This window comes from Branchiostoma lanceolatum, chromosome 6 (assembly GCF_035083965.1).
Source record: "Branchiostoma lanceolatum isolate klBraLanc5 chromosome 6, klBraLanc5.hap2, whole genome shotgun sequence".
NCBI lineage: Eukaryota > Metazoa > Chordata > Leptocardii > Amphioxiformes > Branchiostomatidae > Branchiostoma > Branchiostoma lanceolatum.
Genome location: NC_089727.1, coordinates 17,681,240 through 17,703,803, shown reverse-complemented (window position 1 = coordinate 17,703,803; position 22,564 = coordinate 17,681,240). Strand labels below are relative to the sequence as shown.

Genomic DNA, 22,564 nt, shown 5'->3' with positions numbered 1-22,564 from the left:
TGTTTGTAAATTTAACTGCAAAAAAATAAAGTTGCTAAATATATAAATGAAAGTGCACTATATTTGGTAAAATTGCTAAGTCTAGTTTAAGATTGTCAAACAGCCACCAAGTTATCATGTTTTTTTCCTTTGTTGTGATCCTTTATTTGTTATGAGTTTTCTTAGGAAATATTTGATTTGATTAAGGATCAATGTTATCTTTATTTGATTGAGTCTGTTACCACAAGCAATGTTATTTTGAAGGTAACTTGTTACCTCTTTCTTTCTCGTTTGATTCAAAAGCTTTGTTAAGCTAAATATTTATGTATTTCTTGTTGATTTGCTCTATAAGGTTTTCATACAGATTATGATGTTAATTTTGCGATGGTTTATTTGACTATGTGCCATACATGTGTGTGTGTGTGTGTTTTCTGTTGTTTTTCTGTTTTTGTTATTGGAAAATCAATAGAAACAATTTGAAAAAAAAAAAAAAATCTCAGATTTAGGTGAACATTTTGAATCAGGAAGAAAACATGAAGGTCACTGAGATAACGTTACCAGCACTGTAGATAGAACCATCTTCATCTATTGGGAAAAGTAATAGGCAATTTGTAGCTGTAGTATGTGGCAGTTACCCAGAATTGAGTCCATTTAAAAACAAACATTTCATAGTAACCACATGGTGGTAACTGTCTGAAAGCTTCCCACTGTGCTATAGGCTAATCTGTTCCAGGCTTTTCAAAAAGCTTGGCCCCAGGCCATTTGGCTATTGGAGCATCTCTTTATAAACACTGATTTCCAAATCAATACAGTATCGCAACAGCAAAAAAAAAAAAAAAAAAGTCTAGTTATAGACACCCCTGCATATGTTCGTATTGGGACTCGCATTAGTATGCAGACAGTTCACCATGTACTGATGGATCACAGAGGATTATGTCGCGACCAAACTTCATCCATCGCGACAACAGCTTCGGATATCGAGCGATGTCATACGCAGGGATTATCTGGTCATCCCAGTACTTCGTCTTGAGATTAGCGTCGGGGACGGCGACTATCAATTTCACAGACATACATACGGAATCTGTAATACCCAAGCAGAACTAAACAAAGCCACGGGATTTTCGTTGATAAATATACCATGACAAACGGATTTTCAATTATGGACGGAAGGGATATTTTTAAGTTGTTGATAGTTTCTGCTGTCATGTTGTATCGATCCAGTTCTAGGGAACTGTAGAATACATGATTAGCTATGAAATGATAAGAAGGGTTTTGAAAAATTGTTCAATCTTCAATATTATGTGGTGATGAAGAATAATAACTGTAAAGTAACGATCTTTGACAAGAAAGATTTGGGCTGATCAGTTCAAATTGTCATCAGAAAATTGACATGTCACAAGCCAAATACTGTAATGCATCTAAAGTTTGAGTGATTTAATTTTGTGGTGGGGAGAAAAATTGGAGCATTCGTGGTGGTTTTTAGTTTGCGGTTGAAACAAGGTGGAAGGCGGGTAGAAAATAAAACAATCATTTTTGCAGTGGTTTTCAGTTTGTGGTGAAGAGGTGACCACAAAAACCTCAAACATTAAACCACAGTGAACTTAAGTGCGTTTACAGTAATATATAAATATATTTTGATTATCAAGTGAAGAGAAATGAAGTTGTTATCATAATGAATGAATGAATGAATGAATGAATGAATGAATGAAGGTTTAGGTATTCAGTTATTAATGATTAGGTATTCAGTTTTGGTTTTACCACCATATCTGCTACCAATCGATGATCAACCAAAATGCAAGGAGTTAAAAATTGTTATTACGTATGATTTTTAAATCATTCTTCTTCTATTTTATCTTCAGGGCAAACACAAACCACAGACAGACAGGAGACAAGTTTGGGACAAACCACTCAAGCTAAGGGGGAGGGCAGCAATCTGTGTCGAGGGGCACACAAAGTGGACCCCTGGGACAAGACAGCCTCACATGTGCACTTCTCTCGGGGCAGAGAGACCAAAGTCAAGAGCCAAACATCAAGGTATGTAATATCATGTTAGCTTAAGAAATACAACTTTGAAGTAAAGGAAGATTATGTCAAATGTAAGGTTTTTGAAAATATTGTTTTTCCTCTTCCAGTAATGACGATTTTCACTCAATCTTTAATTGTTGAATTGTTGTTTTTGTAGTCACCATGTCTTTTCTATAAATGTATTACCACAGGAAGAATAGCTTATTGTCAAGCTACATAATCAGCTTTATTTCGCTTCAAAATGCTTGTTCAGCCCAACTAAAATCCCAGACATGGTAGTTCTCTTTTTGCGGCTTTCCGGTGGCCACACCTCAGCAAATTCATGACACCACAACTTAACGTTAAACTTTCCAATATAACAGTTACTCTACTACAGGCAAGTTTGACTCCAAACTTAAAACACTGAGAACCCCAAAAAATGATTTTTTAAAAAATCTACCACATTTTTCCTTTTCACCCCAACACAGGTTGCTGAGTACGGTACTGGGTAGACGGAAAAAACATCGCTCGCCGTCCTACGCCAGCACCACAAGCCTCGCCACGGCCCAGTCCAGCGGGAAAGCCAAGTGCTCGGTCGTGAACTGTCCGGGCCCGGCCATTGTCAAGTGCAAACACTGTAACCGGGCCTTCTGCAAGGAATGTGCGACCAACTCCCTCAGTGCCAAACGTTGTTACAAACGCCCGCGTGGACACAGCCTCATTCACGTGGACAACTTCCCGCGCCCGCCAAAAGTCGGAGTCGACAACGCTGCCTTCGCCAAATCCTCTGGGACAGTTCAGAGCCAGCCTCTCTCGGACGCCGCCACAGTCGGCAGCAACGATCAGGAGAGCGTGTCGGAGAAGACCGCGGGCGGGGCGGCGGGGAAGGGACAGGGACTGCAGCAACTGCAGGCGAGTCCGCTTAGAAAATGGAAGTGCCTGCGATGTGCCGCCATCAACAGATGCAGCAGTAAGGTGTGCAGCCGATGTAACCTGCCGCGGGGCGCGCCCATCCCCGAGCCCGTCCCCGTGGGCAACGTGTGCCCAGCATGCACGCTGTTGAACCCCATGGCGGCGCTCAAGTGCGAACTGTGCGAGACAGAACTGTTGCTGTAGACACTACAGACAAAAACTCACATTACAAGTGCAAACGGCTACGCCCCTGAGGCTTCGCCAAAAAAGAACAACTGATGTAGAGCTCGACTACAAACTTGAGTGCTGAAGAACTTGTTTATTGATATTCATGTGCAAGCGATGTCAGTTACATCATTGTGGTTGTAACATATACAAAGTGTATCTGTATCCTGTAAAAGCTTTAGATACTTAATAGATACATGCACTTGTCTCCAGCTTTCTCAGTTATGTTTCTTATCTTAAAGCATGACAAGCTATGACTTTCTTTTTCTTTCACTTTTCTTCAACTTCTGAAACCAGTGACAACAGCAAAGAAAAAGATCAAAAACGCAATACAGCAAAAAAATGCATATTCCAAGAAAAAAATTTTAAAAAAATTAAGATGAAAGGAATTGTTCAAGAAAAAATATTCTCAAAAACCACCTTCCGCTCAAAATGCACAAATCTCTTGTCTTTCTTTACAAATTATACAGAATCATGTGTCAAAGGGTTATTGAAAGATACTTGTGAATTCCAGGTTTTAGTTAAATCATGTATATGTTAAATCATGACCATTGCCTCTATGAACAAAGTCACAGAGGCCACCTTTACAGCTTGCCACACAATATGCAAGCATGTACTAGCAATTGTAGTCCACAAGAAGCTGTAAGCAATTATAGCTATCAACTTATTAGAAAATGATTACGTGAGCATGCACTTTTCAGTTTCTTTGTTTTGTCTTTAACATTTATTGGAGCCATAGCATTTGATAGAACACACTTTGCATTTCGAGCTGAGTTTCTTTCAATGTCTACGGTTCATGTTAAGTTTGTAGGGATTTCTGTAAGTCTTTCTGTAAAACTGCCAAACAATACCACTCACATTTGGAGCTGATTTTGCTGTCCATACTAGACTTGTTGCATGCATACTTTAAACGTACATAGGCAGATTGTTATTTTTCTATGTGTAAAAGTCATTATTTTGTAGTGTTCGTTGGGAGCGACCACTGAATGCTGTATGTAAAACCCCACATGTACTGCACTGTATTTCTTCTAGCCGTATGTTGTTGTACAGTTATGTGAATGTGTCAGCGAACAACTGCCATAGGGCCAGTGGATAGTGGCACTCAATAAGCCAGTTCAAAGTTTAGACTGCACATGCACAAGGTCAGAGTTGACGGCTCCTAAGTTGTAAACAGATCTTGTCTAGACCATGTCAGACATGTTTTGTTTATGTCTCATGGGCCTTCACCTTTGACATATTACCCACAATGCACATGTGCAGTTTAAACCATGTTACCAGTAGCAAAACTATTCAGAAGAATCTCCATCTGATTGGTTTGTCTCTGGGCATGATATCATTGGTCCTGTGACAGTTGATTGACAGGTAGCCACCCCCAGCAGTGTACAGACAGTTGTTGATACACAGATGACTTCTATGAAGCGAGAAGGGAGCTGAGAATAAAGTAGATCTAACGTAATGTTGGTATGGTGTCTCTTATGTGTTTTTATGCAATTGCACCCTCGTTGAACCAGGGCCACTCCGCTCCACGTTACATCGCTCGTGTATTGGCAATACGCGAGCGATGTAACGTGGAGCGGAGTGGCCCTGGTTCAACGAGGGTGCAATTGATGTGTTGATAAAACAAACTGAAGATATGACACAATGGTCATCAATGACACGCTCTGAAAGTGTGGAAGATGCTTGCCCATTGTCCATTCTGGTGCATTCCAAAATGCGCATAAGAATGCATCCACTCAAGAGGTGTTGCCAAAAAAGTGTTCATTTAACATAATCTTATTGTTATTGTAAGTGCCCTCATGTTGCACAATTGGTAGGGTGTTTTTCCCAGAACTGAGAGGTACCGGGTCCGAAACCACTGATATGAAAGACACTTCACCCTAAATTCCTCACTTCACTCACAGGTGAAAATGAGTACCTAGCTTCGGTTAGGGACGTCCCTCATATAGGACGTTAAATGGAGGTCCCACGTTTGAGGAGAGCCACACCTCGGATTGATCCGATCACATTATACAAATCAGGACCTAATTTACATTATTAATGAGGAAAAAGTATTTGGCTGCATTTCATGCTAGGACTTTGAAACGTGACATGCATCAGTTGAAACTTTAGAGAGGACTACTAAGAGATATAGATGGTATGTAAATAAGGACCTAATTTCCATAATCAATGAGGAATTGGTGTGATTCTATAGTTGTAAATGACCAATTTAATTTAATCTGACGTTAGCAAAAATAATCAAAGATAATCAAATGAACAAGTAGGTTTCGTTGCTTTTTTGTTGAAACTTCTCCAAGCATAATACATTTAGTAACAGTGCTTGTGACTTCTAAGTACACTGAGTGAAATAAACATTTTTGCTAAATTCTGATAGCTAAACTAAGAATTAGTTACTGTGCACATAAAACAGTCAAATGTGTTTGATACAGTCAAAAAGTCAACAATAAACCTGAAATCACTGTTACATTACTTGGTACATACAGTGTACACATACATTATGGCATGAATTTGTCATGGCCTATTTATCGTATGTACAGAAATGTATGTACATTTTGTTTATGATTCATCTCAAACTATATCCTCACATGACAAAAAGTTGTAATACTTACATTCATTTGGTAGTAGTTTCTTAGTTATTTGCGTTATTTTCTAGCATGCCAGACATCTTTTACAGTTACTGTCAAGCAGATTTGTAGTTGAGACATTCATTATCATATTCAGTTGTCAAGTAATAAAGTTCAAACAAACATTTCATATTCAATTAGTTTTACATGTTGTCAACATCAGTACATATAGCAGTACTTTTTACTTTCCATTTTAAACATATTGCATTCTTAATTTTAATTCAATCTATTATATAGTAAGTAATGTGCCAATTAGCACAGGTGGATCAAAAGTTCAAAACAGAAGCGCATATAACAGAAAAACGATGAAAAAAAATCATAGAAAAAATTTTAAGCAAAAAAAGACTAGAACAGCTGGCCCCTCCCCTCAGTTTATAAAAGTTGATAATGGCCAAAATAAAACTTTCAACATTACTTGTTATAACACCCTTTCTGCCCCAAAGCTAACTTTGAACTTGTATATTCGATTTAGTAAATGAGAAAAGGAGTGAGGTTGAATGAGAGAAGAAGTGAATGGATGAATGAAAGTAATTGAGAGATTGAGTCAGAGAATGAGAATAAGTATGTGAGTGAGTGAGTGAGTGAGTGAGTGTGTGTGTGTGAGTTAGTGAGTGAGTGACTTATATAAAGGAATGACAGCCCCTGTACCCAGGGCATTCTGTACGGTTACATATATCTGTACTTCCTGACACAGTGGTCTCTAGTATCAGATACAAACACATGACCATCCTCTGTCACAGCCACCCCGTGGGGCCAGTTCAGTTTGTCCCCCTCACTGCTGATGGTGGCAACCCAGGTGCCATCTGCACAGAACACCTGAAGCTTTTCACTGTGTCCAACATCATCAATTTCACCCCCAGTGTTTGCCAGAACTATGTTCCCCCTATTGTCAGCTGAAACCCCAAGAGGAGCACACATGTCCTGTGGCTGTCTGCCCTCCTGACCAAACTTATGTTTGAAGTTCAAATTCTTATCAAACACCTGGACACAATCATTGCCTTCATCCGACACAATGATGTTGTCTTCTTTATCCACACAGACAAAACAAGGTTTGTCAAACTTCCCATGAACCTTCCCCTGACCTCCGGCCTCCCTCACTAGTTTCCCATGTTTATCAAACAGGAAGATGCTGTGTTTGTCCTTATCAGCTACAACTACCTTCCCATCCCTCTGTACTGCCAGGCCATAGGGCTTCGTGCAATGTTTACTCAGAGCAAATTCGTACAGATATTCCCCTGATGATGAGAATGTTATCACTTCTAACCCAGATTTTACAACTATGTTGCCATCTGTCTGAATTGCAACTGCAGTGGCAGGTCCAGGTACTGAAAATGAGAAGCAAAACTTTCCTTTCAGATCAAACACCTGCACACGCTCGTTCCAAGTATCAGCCACATACAGCCTGTCCCCTCTGACTGCTACATCTACAGGTTTGCTAAAGTGCCCCTGCTGGCTGCCCTCCTGCCCAATCTTCAGTACAGGGTTGTTACTACCCACATCTACAGTGAGAGAACCCAGGTCTCTCTTGTCTTCCATACAGACCCCCAGGGTGTGTTTTCCTGACTCCTGAGGTCTCCACTCTGCACCCCAGACCCCTAGTTGACTAGTTTGCGGTGTTGTCTGTATCAGGGTGGTTTTGCCCTGGGGGGAGGTCACCTCTATCTGTGGTGCAACATCCCCAAATATGAGACCTACCATATCAGCTGTGACTATGACAGAGCAGGGCAAACTCTCTACTACCTGTTCCTCAATGTTAATAGTGAAACCTTCGAATGTTAACACTGACAAGGAACCTCCTGAAATCTTAGATAAATCTGAGGGTTGGAAAAACACAGCTGTATTAGCCACCAAAGGTTTAGGCATGTTACCTGTTTGCTCTGAAGCCAGCTGCTCAAGCCTTTCTTCCATTAGTTGCCTTAGATACAAAAGTTCTGTATTGAAATCACGATCTAAGACTTTTCTACAGAATGAAAGTGCTTCTTTTGTGTTTTTGATGTTTCCCTTATTTTCTTCTACTTCTTGAACCAGTTGATTTTCCCTGTCCTTCTTTATCTTCTGTAGCTGCGTAATCATCTCTTTCTCTTCCTGATCTAGTTTTGACCTCAACATTATGAAATGCTGCTGGATTTCTTTCTCTACCTGCTCACAGTTCTCTGTTGTGAACTTGATTTGACTGTCCAGGCTTTCATCTTGATTGTTCATCTTTGAGAGGACTTCCCCTGTTTTCTCCATTAGGCCTTGCATTGAAGATTTACATTTTGGTGCTACTTCCTTCAATTCTTTTGGGTCATGGTTTTCCCCGGGCCTGTGTTCATGTTTGGTGCAGGAATCGCAGATGAGGGTTTTACATGGTTCACAATAATGGGTCATGCTCAGGCCCTCATGTTCGGAATTTGAGCAGTAAATCGGTCTAGCATATCGTGATTTGTCCCTGGAATTGTCAAGGCACTTCGAGGTGATGATAACATGATCTTTAAGTGCTGGTGTATTATTGTGTGCAGTGACACAGTTGTTACACAAAATTTTGTTGCAGTTCCCACATAGAGCTGGAACTTTGGCACCTGTCTTGCACATCTGACACAGAACTTGAGACTTCTTGCTTTGTTTCAGCTTCTTGAAATCCAGCAGTTTGTTGATGTAGACGTGACTTCTGAGTTTGGCAACTCCTCCTGACCATACAGTGCACTGGAGTTCCACATCAGAGCGGCAAGCAGGACACCTAAATTTTTTCCCTTCTCCACTCTTTTCTGCAAGTTCTTCCAAACATTTTAGACAAAAGGTGTGCAGGCAGGGCAGAAGCTTTGGATCCGTGTAAAGCTTCAGACAGAGTTCACATGTCAACTTCTCTTCACTATCATGATCATCTTCTGGAAGACTCCGTGCTGTCATGCCTATAAGATAGTTTTTAGAAAAAGAGCCTGACCAAAACTACAATTCGCAAACCCTATATGTAAAAGACCGCATAGCCTTAGTCAACTCTCCTTTATCAATTATCTGGTCAAATTGTTATACATGTACCTTATAATCAGTTATTGAGAATTGATTGATGTGATTGAAAGAGACAGTCACCATATTATAGATTATCACTTAGATTGTGACTTTACCCATTATAATGTTACTGCACAAAATGTACATACCTTCTTTCTTCTGCTGCAGCTCAAGAGCTTTAGATTCCTTTGCTAATTTTCCTTTCTTCAAACTTTCTAAGATTTCCACAAGCAACCCAAGATTGCCTTTGCCAATTCTCATGTCCTTCTCTAACATGCAGAACATCTCAAGAGGCGTTGCATGTTCAAGATCTGCCTCTGGAAGAATGTCTTCCCTACCTAGTATGGCTCGTAAATCCTTGACATTTTTTTCCAACAAGCTGTCAGAAATTTTTAGGTACAGCCTAGTGAGGGCAGAAAGTTCAGCCATAGTTCTGCAGTCCAAAGTACGTCTGAAAGTGCAATCAAATATGTTTTAGTGAAATGGCTTGTCCTAATTTGAGAAAATTCTGATGTTAACCATTCAAGAAATAGTGAATTAATGTTAAGTAGTAACAATATTTTCAGGACGTACATGACATCTCTAGTTCACATACACTTATGAGGTTATTGTCAGATTTCAGATTCTTCATAATCAAATGCATTAGGGGATTTAAGAATATACAATGCCATGTAGCCTGAGCTTGAATTTGCTTCATTCATAGAAAGAAACTAAACTTTTATCAAAAGTTGTTTTTTCACAGTGTCTTCCAAAAGAGCTTAACAGTAAAAACCTTACACAGAATTAAGGCAATGAGATAAATAGTCTTTTAACCACCTAACCAAGAACAAAATGGCCACGATTTCTGGCCAAAGTACTGAAGATAACTTTGGCCCTTCCCGTTTCCTGTCATTTTTTCTGAATAGAATGTTTCGCAGAAGCTCATATCTGGCCAAATGCAACATAAAAGTCTTACAGGAAATAATCATGCATACATGTCGGAATATTGCTCATATACAGTAGAAAATCCCACCTTTTTCCTGTTTCCTATTGAAATTTGGACATGGGCAAGTACTTAATATACTTATCGTACGAAAGAATGCTGTGAAGTGTTGGACTAACTTGAGATTTACTGCCGGATTTATATGTACATAACGACATGAGTGTTTGCTCATACCACTCTTCTTGAGGTGCAGTGACGTGTTGTTGCATTCTTCATCAGATTTACCATGTCCTTATAAAACGTTACCACTGTGACCAAAGGTAGCTGTTGATACCATTGTAACACATACCATGGCCTGTATAGCAACGTTTGTATGCGTGATGCAGGTCTCTCTCCACTACTTCATCATATTTCCATTTGTGTTGTCAAACTACCTCAAAATTATCAAACATGACAGCCATAAGAATTAGAACAAAAATCTTACGGATCTATATGGCAAATGTGCAGGTGCTTTGCACATTGGCGCGCCAAATCCGAGTGTGTTTTTGGCACACATTTTGACAGATTTGCCGACAAGGCCCAGTGGGCCGAGCGTCACTCCACTGTCATGGGAGGAATATTGTGTTAAGTGCCTTTCCCAAGGGCACAACGTCAGGGCATGGTGAGTATCGAGCCCGGGACCTAATGGTTCTCAGTCCAACGCTCTAACCGTTGCGCCACATCGACGCCATGAACTTTACACCTCACAATTTGAACCCCCAGAGTCTCTATATTCTTGTGTCTTAAGGGATTGATTATTGTGTTTCATGTATTCAAAGAGATCTTGAGAAAAAAAAAAAGAGGCGAGTTGACCCGCGCACCTCGGGTCACAGCTCAATTGTCCATAGTTTTTCATTCTCTCTCATCTTTGTTAACGTTACTGATTTTCACAATGGTGTCGCCTGCAAAGTTATATTATATAGATATGATCGCAATTAGTTAGTTTTGGTGGACATTCATTTCAGGCTTCACACTTCATAACTATGGCCCAAAATGTGAGTTGTGTCTGGGTGAGGCCGAGAACGTATTTGAACGCCCCTCGTTCAACGTATATTTATTTTCAATAATAAATCTAGTCTATACAACGATGTCTTGATGCCCATTGGCCTTAACAGTCTCTTTTAGTGACAAACAAATTTAACTTGGGTGACCCATATACGTTATCTATAATATTTCAGTACCAGGTTTACTTGTATCGTTAAACATTCTCAGTCTCTGACACCACCCAACCCCACCCCCAACACACACACCCGCACCCCACCCTGTTGGTAGTTAGTACTGATAGTGTTAGGAATGCTGGGGAAGTTTTGACGATGCCCGGCTATGCATTTAATGCTGCATTCAAACCTCCCCTAGCCCCATAAAGCCAAATGTCAAGTTAGCTCATGAAAACATCCATTACCCGTGAACCGTTTACGCGCACAGGTGCGGAGCAGAGATATACACAGAACGACCGTTTCACTCAGCGTGCCACACTGGACATCGGGCGAGCTTTAGAAGGATATGTAGAATTATGATCTTTTAGGGTAAAAAGAGCCCTGCGCGTCATCCTGGGTGTTGAATACACATCGTACACCACTGCTTGCTCTCTTTTGGGGCTGCCAACCCTCAACTCACGACATAGAACTCTGACAGAGTCGTTTACGAAGAAGCTTGTTCGCTCAGGTCAATTCTAGCACCTACTTCCACCAACTAGAGGGAACATCGGTGTCCGGCAATCACGGTCGTCACATAAACTTGACCCTTAATATGGCAGAACTATGAACAGTGCGTTACCATACATGATTCGCATTCTGAACATTTAAGAAATCCACGACTATATGTGTTACGAGAAGAAGCTTATCTTGTGTGTATTGTCTATTTTAACAAGTATTTTTTTTAATTATTGCGGATGCAATGAAGTACATATAGTTGTTTTAAATGAAATTTAATGTGTCTCGTCAATTCAGTCTCATAGCTGCTAATGAGATCATTGAACAATAAAACCAGTCTTATACTACTTTTCGGGTTATCTTGGGTACATGCCTACGGGTGTCTGTAGCTATAAGATCGTTTCTTTATGATATAGAATATTTATAAAAGTAGAAGATTTCGACTCGCATGAATCGGAACGACTCTTGTAGCTGCATTTTCATTTCGACAAAGCTTCCGAAAATGTTTGTTCGTTTTATTGCGGCTGCTTTGATGATAAAATTCATGGTTTGCCTAATTTCTTTACAGCCATCTATGCCGGTTTTATCTAGCGCGAGGATGTATTCTAAAATTTGACCTAGAAATCCCCTTCAAACTCGCCTGTCGTGAATAGCTTCTTTCAAGAGGACTAGTCTGAAGGATTTCATCTGATACAGGACTTTGTGAAATGGAGATATTTTACGTCAGCTGCTCAAGCGAAAGACCTTTTTCCATTTCCTTTAAGTCGCTAGAGTCGATCGGCGTTGTGATAGAATAAGTGCCTGTCTGCTTCAAGATAACGGGAAACTGATAACACATTCAACACACGATGGTTTCAACTTCAGCACCAAGGCCAGGGTGCTTATTGTACCGACTTTCTAGTCTTCATAGTAGACCTTTGGGCTGGGCTGGGTGACAGTTAGAAACTGGATACGGCCAGGAAACAGCACACGATATACAAGTCAACAAAAGCCCTGCTAAGAGGCCTGCTATAGAGGCTATGTATATTTTGGCATTTCAAAGTGATTGGGTGTTTGTTTACTAGTACAGGGTTAGCGCTAGTCTTTCAAAGACAAAGGGTGTATAGTTGTGCTTCTTGTAAACAGTTCCTCAATGAAAATTAGAATCTCCTAAAATGACACAAGGAACATTGAATGACACATTGATGAAGGTTAGACATCCAGGTAATAAGATACGCCAAAAATAATTACTCAAGCAACTGGATAAGATTTTGAAACAGTCAGACGTTTCAGACAGTATCCACTGTCTTTCGTCAGTGACTAACGATAGGACTGAGAACACCAGGTTTTATACCAAAACTCTGAATAGATATGTTAATGAGGTAAATACAATTTAGGATGTCTTGAAGTAGTCTTTAAAAAGAAGATTAATTCAATTCAAGATCAAGACAAAGTTTAATTACTCAGTGACTGAATGACACACTATTGAATGACACACACTAGATTATGTAAAAATCTGCGTTTTCCATAGCCTCATATTAGAGGCTTCTGAGGTGCAGCCTATTTTGACAACCCTTTTCTACAACGCCCAAAGCCTGTTTGAGGCTAAGTAACACCTATACGCACGACAAGTCACAACACGTGCTGCAGCACGAATAGATTTGTATTGGGACAGCGCTTTCAAAATCACTCTTTTACGGCATTCTATCATCGAAAAGAGGATCGCACCTTTCGGTTTTCGAATGTAGGAGCCGCTGAAAGATCACGGAAACTTTTTTTCATACTTTTGTCTCGGCATTAGTGCTGGGTCGTTGCACGGGATGGTTCCTGTAATTATTTTGTTTGTTGCGTGCATAGAATTTTCATCCGTCTGCCCCCAAAACGCATTTGATTCATATCCATTCGCTCTTCTCGAGAAAGCGTTCATTTCAGATCAAGTTGACTTGATTTTACGGTTGACGTCCTCGCGCGCATCGATTTTCGCCAGTTTCCACAAAGAAACATTGAAGAATTTCAGTGCTAGTGTTACACAATCTTTTGAAACTGGGCAACATAAAGTTAACGAAGTTAAATCTCGAAAGAATTTGTTCTTTGTATAAGTTAGTTTGCTATATCGTCTTCTGAAACAAGACAATCTACCTGATCTCTAAGCAGATGTTGGGGTGAAAGATCGTAATGCTTTCTGATCGACGGTCGGGCAACTCTGATAGTTACTTCATATAAGCAGATGAATAGCTGAATAAAAGGTCAAAGTTGTTAAGGGAAAACGGATGGTATCCATACATATCCGTAACCACGTACAAGATATGGACGTGATAGCTCTTCATAATGTGACAATTTACAGGACACTCGACCGCTTCAATTGGTAATGATGTGAAGAATATGTAATTTATGACATAATATTCCACTGTTGTAATGGTGAAATGTTGTCAATATTGTCGCTGTTAATTTCTAATGGCCGCATTATCGGAAACATCGTCATAGAAGCCGAAAGAGTCAAACCCCTTTGCGAGCCTTCTGCGATTTCCCGATTCCCGAAAATACGACGGAAAGCTGGTAATCTGACGGTCATTTAGCCACTTTTCTCGATGCGACAGGGATCGGTACTGCAGATGAGGCTATGATAGGGTATAGCCGACTGAGCACTTGTAAATTTTGAAGATATACATTGAGTTAGGCCAGTGCAAACTTTCCAAAAATAGCTAGGTCGATATCTTAACGTACATTCGGAATGACCTAGTTGACATATAATGTATCAGTTTGTAGGCACCATGCGAGGAGCCGATTTTACCCCGTGTCCGACAAACGATACAAGAATGGGACATTCTGCTGCAGTACCGCGGTCAGCCACTCCGGGGCCCAAAATTGACCTCAACCTTTGCGTCGACAACACCTAACGTTACCCACATGTCAAATATATCGTCACAATTCATCCAGAGGTTCTTTTACTCCGGATATACACATACACAAACAGGCTGGACCAAAACTATGCCTCTAATATATATCATAATAAATAATCATAAACATCTCTTCAGCTGAGATGCGTCGACGTCATGTACTGATTTTAGAGCGTGACTCGTGGGCGCAGGTACCGGGGGAATAACCCAGTATGTCCGGCGGAGGCGTTCACGTCATTATCAAAACACTGTGGACAATATCGTGGTTAAACTTTAACCAGGAAATACAGAGCTTTGGCGCGTTGAGGGTCACTTCAGTGTTTCTCATAAGCTCACAACAACACCTACAGACGGTCATTTCCAGCTGTAGACAGGTGTGTAGCACAGGTGAGTGTATCTCTTGTCTCTGTGTTTGAGCCGGAGGGTTGAAAAAATTCGCCTAAAAACACTACTCTCCAACATAGGCTGATTTTTGACGTGTTTTTTTTCGTTTTTGTCGGGCTTTCTACTTCGTCACGTTTTTGTCTCTACATAGAGACAGTAGAAAGCCCGACAAAAACGCATAAAAACAAGTAAAAAAAACACAGCCGGACCCACTCCTCTGTTAAGAGAGTATAAAAACACAGTCTGTAACGATCGTCGTATTTACAACTGAGTCGACCGGGCGCCAGGGAATAGCAGCGGACCACAGTTGACTTTGAAATCTAAAGGTTCTCGGTTCGAATCCCCGTCCCAAGAATGTTTTTATTTTTTGTTGCACTACGAATGTGACAACACAAACATCTTGCCGGTTTTAAATGGTCGCGATTGTGTTTGAAAGTCCATGGTTGACATTGTTGTACTTAGAGACCGAAAACTTTCAATATTTCAAAGAGCAATATTTGCCGTGTACTTATTCATTCTTCCCGTTTTGCTTGAGAACAGAACAATGTCGTCCTCACCGGGCAGCAGTAAGCTGCTCTCTCGGGGCAGGTGGACTCAAGGCCCGACTAAGACAGCCTGGACCACGCGATGTGACCACCTGGTTTCTCGGGGTGACTTAGGTGGGCGTACTCGGAGCAGACGGCACAAACTTAGACATACGACTGGGGCAACATCGGCGACAGGCGACATTGGCAATGTACAGGTAACAAATGCAAACTTTCTACATTTCTTCTATTGACTTTTCATCAAAATATATCCTGATATGATATTTCTGAAATGCCTCGAACCGTATATGATAACGTTTTGTATCAATTTGTCACTACAGTGTGTAATATCCTTCCCGCTGTCATGTTTGAAGAGCTTTGGCAACATGTTGGCTCTTGGACAATACTTGTTGAAATAACCAAGTTGACGTCAACTGTAGCCTTTAATGAAAAAGTAGAAGAACTTTATTGCGCGACAATTGTAACAGGTACAATGTATGTCAACTTGTAGATGTATCATGATAAACGATAGTGTCAATTTTGCCTTGATAGTTTGAGGAACCTTTCTAGGACGTTTTGACAGATGTTTCTTCATATAGAAATGTTTCAGGAAAATATATATGTTCTGGAGTCAAGAGCGTTGACTGTTTCGTCACCTGTTATATTTTAACGCTGGATGATTAACGAGAAGTTCTGTTATTCGTTGAATCTTGTACATTATAGATTCTCGTGAAGGAAAGGAAAGTGATCTCGAACCAGTTTAGCTCAAATGAACTCAATGAACAGATGAGCTAATCTTCCACTGGTCGTGACAGAGAAGACAGACGCTATACACAGTATGTACAGGTTCATTGTACGGGGAAATCATACACCGGCCACAAAAAGGTGAAAACGTGACCAATCGTTGTTTTGTATCATGTGTCATGTCATGTTCACCCCCAGCAGGCCTCGAGCTCGTGCACTGGCATCAAGAGCCAGTTCCTGTGGGAAGACTTCTCCGCATGGGAGCACCGTCAAAAACTAGTAAGAAATGTTCTTGTCACCGCCATGAAAATGGAGGTATGGATTTGTGTGTATGTGTGCATGTGTGTGTGTTTCAACCTCTGGATGGATTGTGATCATGTTATTTGGTATGTGGGTAGCTGTTCTAAACCCGGCGATCAATGTCGATATTGGACCCTCTGGTGGATAAACTTGGTACTGCAGCACAACTTTTTTCGTATCATCATAAAATGCCGTGCCATACAGCAAAATACAATATATAGTATATAGCACATGTATAATATCGTGCCGTACAATGCAATCCTACGTTTAGATTTACCCGACATTTTTTCAATGTCTTAGACAGGCGGAACACCGGACTCAAGCAGTGAAAGTGATGACGAAGACATCAACAGAGACCCTACACCACCTCAAGACCTCCCAGAAGTTCAGTAGGTCATCATTCTTTACCCAGCATGCCTTTCAAGCAAAAGCAAAATGGCGGCGTTTTGATGATAGATTTTGACTTTGACCTTGACAGATAAAAACTTATGATCAAGTAAAACAACTTCAATATGCGCTAAACTATACATGACCTGTTCCAAGGTGTGCTGCTGTTGAAGAGACGGAAGAAGAGTTCCATTACGAAGAAACCGAGCAAAATATATCAGTGGAGTCAAAGGTGACAATGGTAATGCGTGCTGTCTTTCTCTACCCTGTTTTGAATATTCCCGTAGCATTTTTATATTTCTCCCACAGTACAGTATGGGTGAAATATATTGTTTTTGTTATAAATCTTAGTATGAAGTCTCATTAGGGTGTAGATCAACATAAAGTATGTTTTGACATGTTGTTTTTATCACAGACCCCTCTGAAAAGACAGGCGAGTTGTGACTCCCTCTTCACCGGGAAGCACATTAAGCCCGACGCGGTCTGGACGTCATACGGCCCGCCGCTGTACGGGTACGGCTCCTCCCTGAACCCGCCGCGCAGGAAAGGGCCGGACACGCTAGTCATCCTCGCCGCCATCTTCTACTGCCTGGCGGTTCTAACAGCTGTGGTCTTCGCTGTCCTCTTCAAGACCAACGTCCTGTCAGGTAAGTAGCGTTACAAGCTAACGCTTCTGCCATCTTCTAGATCTTACCGCTGTAACAGTTGTAGAGTTCTTATCACTGTCCCAGACCAAAGACGAATTATGTGATGAGCTGCTTCTTCGATCTTCTATTTTCTGTAGCGTGTGTCTTATCAATTTTGTCACAAACGCATTGACACTCTTGTTATTTACAAGAAGACTGCAGCAAGCGGACAGTACTTAGTTTATTTCTGAATATCGGATAGCCGTTTCCCGAAAGTTAGCTCTAGCTGTGAAAAGACTAAAGTTGATTTGATCAAGCCTAGTATGCACTCGTTTGCTTGTACTTTACCTTCATCACATTTAGCAGTATTCTAGATTCTGGACTTTGAAATTTCTTGTATCTTTTCGATGATTCGACAGTGTACACGGCCCCGGAGACCGTGCCTGCGTGGGTTCAGCAGTTCTCCCCGGAGATGCAGAGGTGGTACCGGTTGGCGCTGGCCGGTGGGCGGGACGCATCAGCGATACAACCGCCTGGAACCGTGCAACAACCGACCCTGCCGCCTCCTGTGGAGGAGTGTGAGTTAATTCTACTCTCTTCTGTCCTGAGTGTTCGAGGCTGAGACTAGCATAGCTACCGTGGCCGACAGGTACACAGGTTGGTGTGTCGCGCAGCTCTGAAGTCAATGTGTTGCGCCGCAAAAGTCGATGTGTCGCGCCGCAAAAATCGGTGTGTCGCGCCGTTAAATTAAGTCTGCGAGTCGCGCCTCAAGCGTCGGCGTGTCGCACTTTGTACCTGTCGGTCACGGTACATAGCAAATGATGTATTGTTGACTTTGATGTTTGACAGTTTTCTTGACTTTATTCCAGTTTGCGGGAACACGTCACTCCCTGAGTCACTCCCCGAATTACGTCACGGCAACTTCACCTGCACCAGCATCGCCTACTACAACATCCACGTGCGCATGTGCATCGCCAAGTGTCACGTGGGCTACCAGACCGATGACGCAGGGCTTCTGTTCTGCAACCGCGGCCGATGGGCGCCGATCGAGCCCGAGGTCGTGTCGACACTTGTCGGCGTCGGTCGGGCTGCCGACGCCATGCCGAATACCGACTCGCGAGTGTTTGAGTACCTCGGTATCCCCGACGAAATCTACGCCGACGTGGCCCTCAACATCTTAATAAAGCTTGACCAAGTTCCCAACCTTTGTGTCGTGGAGACATATCTAGATATGATCTCACTCGACAATATTATTGATTTTGATATGATGCGGCAGTTGCTGATCTGGGTCGGTCCGAATATCGACGACATCGTGGCCAACCTGGACTTCCTGGATGTTCTGTCTCGTCTAGGTAGGAACATTGAAGCAATAACAAGTTGATTTTATGGAAAACATCATTGTAAAAACTCCGTATCCCACTCTTTATCACGAATAATCAAAGGTGCCCTCTTCCATCTACTTTTAATTTTTCGGCATCATTGCGCAACTCTGTCCTCCTGTCAAAGAAGGAACCATAAGTTGAAACCTAGTTCTACCAGATCTGTCCTTAGTTAGTGACGGAAGATAGCGGATGCTATCTGAAACGTCTGTTATCCAGTTGCTTGAGTAACTATTTTTGGCGAACCATAAGTTTGTTAGAAATGTATGTGTCCGAAACTAGTGTGCGAGCCAATTTCGGTAGCCATATCATCATTTTTGTGGCATTGAATGTACCTAGTTCAGAGTTTTGTATGTCCATACTCCATATTTACTCTTACCTAGACGTCTTGTAGACATTTGTGTAATTTGACTGCCTTTCTCTGTCTGTTCACAGAGACGTTTGGGGCGACCAGACATCCGGTGTGCAGAACCGTGGTCTGTGGAGGAGACTTTGAGGTACTCATTTCTAATCTCTTACCTAAACAGAAGTTAAAATCATGTTGGTAAATCACCGGGTCAAAGATGTCTATAGTCACAACCACACATTTACAAAAGATCAACTTTTCGATGACTGCCTGTCACCTTCCTCAGGGTGATAATGACCGCTTCTACTTCGCACTGTAGCTAGGTGTCGCTGCTGCACAGTTACAATTGCTTTAAATTTGGGACCGCCTTTGTCGTTTTTAATCTATTCTCAGTATTTGGTGTGGTTTTCAACCACAAAACGAAACGATAATTGCTAACACAGGAATAACTGAGAAGTACGAAAAGAAACATCCTCTAGCCTGTTTGGAGGGAAGATAAGTCTTTCTGTTATTCGCAGAATTTAGCTCATGGCCGAGTCTACAGCAGCACAAACACATACATGTCTGAAGCCAGAGTGATCTGTGAGCGAGGCTACCTACGCCGGCACGCTGTACTGACGTGTGCGGCTACAGGACAATGGGACAAACCCGCACAGTGCGACCCAGGTAGAGCGTTATTCTGTTTTTTTCTGTGATTATCATAAGGCCAGTAATCAAGGCTACGGATAGACTTTTCCACCTCTCAGCACTGCTGAGAATTGACAATCTTTAAAACAATCACGTTCTTTTGAAAATTTGAAAAAGTGTCATAAATATGTGACAAATCTATATTAAACTATACTTTCTGGAAGCTTCCATTCTTCTCCATCGACATATAGATATCACTTCCAATTCTAATTTTTTTCAAGGTAAAACTTTGGTCTCATCGTTTGCATGTATTGTTCACTACGTAGTAACCTGTGGTGTACCTGAGGACCCCCCGCACGGCTCGCACCTGTGTTGGGGTCACGTGTTCTCGGACCGATGTGACGTTATCTGTGACGTAGGGTACCTACCGGAAACGGACAACATCTTGGGCTGCAGCTGGACCGGAAGCTGGACCGTTTTTACCAGAGGAAACACGACAGAGATGGAAAATGCTGTTTCAGCAGGTGTAGGAAATAATACATATCATATATTTTCGATTTTTTTTTCATCGGGTACCGGTGTTTGATCCATTTCAAAAGATAGTTTTCCAGGATACATTTGCATCATACCTTATGTACGTATTATTTGATATTGATAAGCATGTTACAGCATTGGTTTTGGCTCTTTGGCTGTCCTGTATGCAATGAACAGTGACGGACTTTTTCATCTTTGGCAGACCCCGTTATACCACAGACTCTGACTTGTGTCATCGCTGATTGTGGAAACATTTCGGTGGGTATTTCATGTATGCTATAGTAATCTAGTATCTAGTGAATTTTTTCAGTTATGCTTATGTTACATTTGTATATTTTTGACAGAAGTCATAATTTCATCAACATTATATTGATTTAAATAAGAAATGTTGTGCTTCCGGTTACCCGACCTATTCTAGCAAGAACCTGCCGATTTTAGTTTTTTTTTAGTCTATAGACTAGGGACATAGAATTTCCAATTTGACATCTGAAAGATGAAATTCAACTCCTCCGTGCACAGATGCCCGCACACGGTGACGTCACCTGTACAGGTACGACGTACGGTGAGAGGTGCCATCTCACCTGTCAGGACGGTTACGAACGGCTGAACCAGGGCAACTTCACCTGTCACGCTGACGGAGACCAGGCCATTTGGAGCGGGGAACCAGAGTGCATCCCAGGTAATGTGACATATCTTAGGGGAGGGGTTATGCCGTGATGGTACTAGTACATACGCGATTTCTCATATATGAATATTTCTTCTTGTTAGTATTGCCCCCTTAGCGCTTTACTCCGTATAATGCTTAGGTCACAGCTGTTTGTTTCACTTTCGGGCGTTACCCCCACCTGGCCCCATTGGGCAACCTTCGGCTACCGGGCAATTTTTTGGCAAGGCCGGGGCCCTGGAAGTTTCTAACACGGAGTTAAAATCAACGGAGGACCCGGTAACAAATAGGCGCCGTGAGTTAATCGTGAGAACACCGAGAGGTACCCTTCGGGTGTCCGGCAGTCCATCGGAACAAATTTGTGACTTCGGGGCCCGGCCGGGACTACATCTCCTACGGGCACGGGTGCAATTGTGACCTAAGCATAACGCGTTTTTTTTTTCATTCTAAATGAGAACGAAGTGGTACATAAATATGCCATGGTTAAGACTAATATCCCAAATGCTGGGCCTCTTAAATTGAGAGGCGTTTTGGGATGATTTTTCTAAATATTGACAAGGCATTCGATCATTTGTACCAGTGAGTTGCGGAGCCCCTCCTGAGTTCCCCAACACAGCCATCCAGTGCGCCAGCGGTCACACTTTCGGGAACACCTGCGGAGTCACCTGTGCGGACGGGTACGAAGGAACGAATCACCAGACGATAGCTTGTCATAGCACAGGAAACTGGAGCCTGAAAGAGACAGGTAGGGCGCTTCTTCACCGACCTTTACTGTCAAGAGGATTAATTTAGCACAGGTTTCAACAGCAAACCAACGTGCATTTACAGCTAGTCACAACATGTTTATGGCTGTATTTGTATATGCAATTAAGAATGTAGTAGACCTGGCTGAGCTACTAGTATTGTACAAGATCGCTTCTTCAGTTTCGCTAACAATATTTCTAAAGATATATTTCTTTGTGAATTCTAGCGCTCCAGCCGGTCGTTGGGGGACCAGATCTGTTCTGTCAAAAGAAGGACTGCGGCAATCTTTCTGTACGTAAGCTAGAAGCTCGTTGGCATAAGGGGCCAAATACAATACTATTGAATGTAATCCTCTAGGATATGGTCTTCAGTATTGCTACGGTCCTGGGTTGAATAGACCGATCCTGTCGAACACCATATCGAACGAATAGAAGACCGATAGAACCCCCTGTTCTATTTAGCCCACCTCCGTCAAAAACAGCGTTGGCGGGGCAGAAATGGCACGTGTAAAGCAGGGTACGTATATCTGGGACAGGTTTTCCACTGTATTGGTTGAATGCATGTTCAGAACAAAAACGATTTTAAAAAGAAAATAGATCGGGCACTCAAGGAGAGGAAGCTTGAACCACATGCTGACTTACTACAAAGTCCGCTAGCGCAGAGTTTTGTATCTTCAGTTACTGGTGTGTGAAACTGGTTAACTTGAAAGTGAACGGGGAAGTAAAAGGAGGCATTTTAATTCTTAGTTACTAAACACCATGCAGCTGTTATGCATGCAGTCAATGCAGTGGGAACCCTGTCACAGCTATATGAACCCTGTTTTACACGTGCATCGCCTGCTTGTCAGAAACTGGGCGCTGATGCCCACCGACAAGGGAAAGCTATGCGGCGCATACCGCTTTAACATTGACCGAAAACATTACGCTCTCACTGCAACTACACCTACCCCCTCCTTAAACAATTCTACCCGGTGGATACAGCCTTCAACAAAGAAGACATAGCATTCTTTTTTGGCCCGCTCTGAAAGGGTTTCAGTGCCACAAAAGCTAAACCGAAGTCAGTGGCATTATTTTCAACCTTGCCGCGG

General features: G+C 41.9%; 2 protein-coding genes across 3 annotated transcripts in view; both read left to right on the top strand.

Moving 5' to 3' along the window:
* The window catches only part of LOC136437436 (uncharacterized), a 77,868-nt gene extending 73,292 nt beyond the window's left edge, over positions 1-4,576 (top strand). For both annotated transcript variants that reach the window (XM_066432051.1, XM_066432050.1), the window contains exons 11-12: positions 1,839-2,013; positions 2,472-4,576. In XM_066432051.1, coding sequence (XP_066288148.1) covers positions 1,839-2,013; positions 2,472-3,099 — 803 coding nt within the window. In that variant the 3' untranslated portion in view covers positions 3,100-4,576. The remainder of the gene's footprint in view (positions 1-1,838; positions 2,014-2,471) is intronic.
* A 12,122-nt stretch (positions 4,577-16,698) lies between these two features.
* Positions 16,699-21,908, top strand: LOC136437535 (uncharacterized). The gene is made up of 11 exons (XM_066432150.1): positions 16,699-16,713; positions 16,973-17,204; positions 17,603-17,761; positions 18,053-18,535; positions 18,998-19,059; positions 19,427-19,574; positions 19,862-20,059; positions 20,272-20,327; positions 20,589-20,748; positions 21,314-21,478; positions 21,835-21,908. The coding sequence occupies exons 1-11, from the start codon at positions 16,699-16,701 to the stop codon at positions 21,906-21,908; spliced, it is 1,752 nt and encodes a 583-aa protein (XP_066288247.1).
* The last annotated feature ends 656 nt before the right edge of the window (positions 21,909-22,564 follow it).

Excerpts from the sequence above, each read along its gene's own strand:
- LOC136437535 (XM_066432150.1), top strand. Across the intron at positions 17,762-18,052 it reads GCCGCCTCCTGTGGAGGAGT|TTTGCGGGAACACGTCACTC; the intron begins GTGAGTTAATTC and ends ACTTTATTCCAG. Across the intron at positions 20,749-21,313 it reads GGAACCAGAGTGCATCCCAG|TGAGTTGCGGAGCCCCTCCT; the intron begins GTAATGTGACAT and ends CATTTGTACCAG.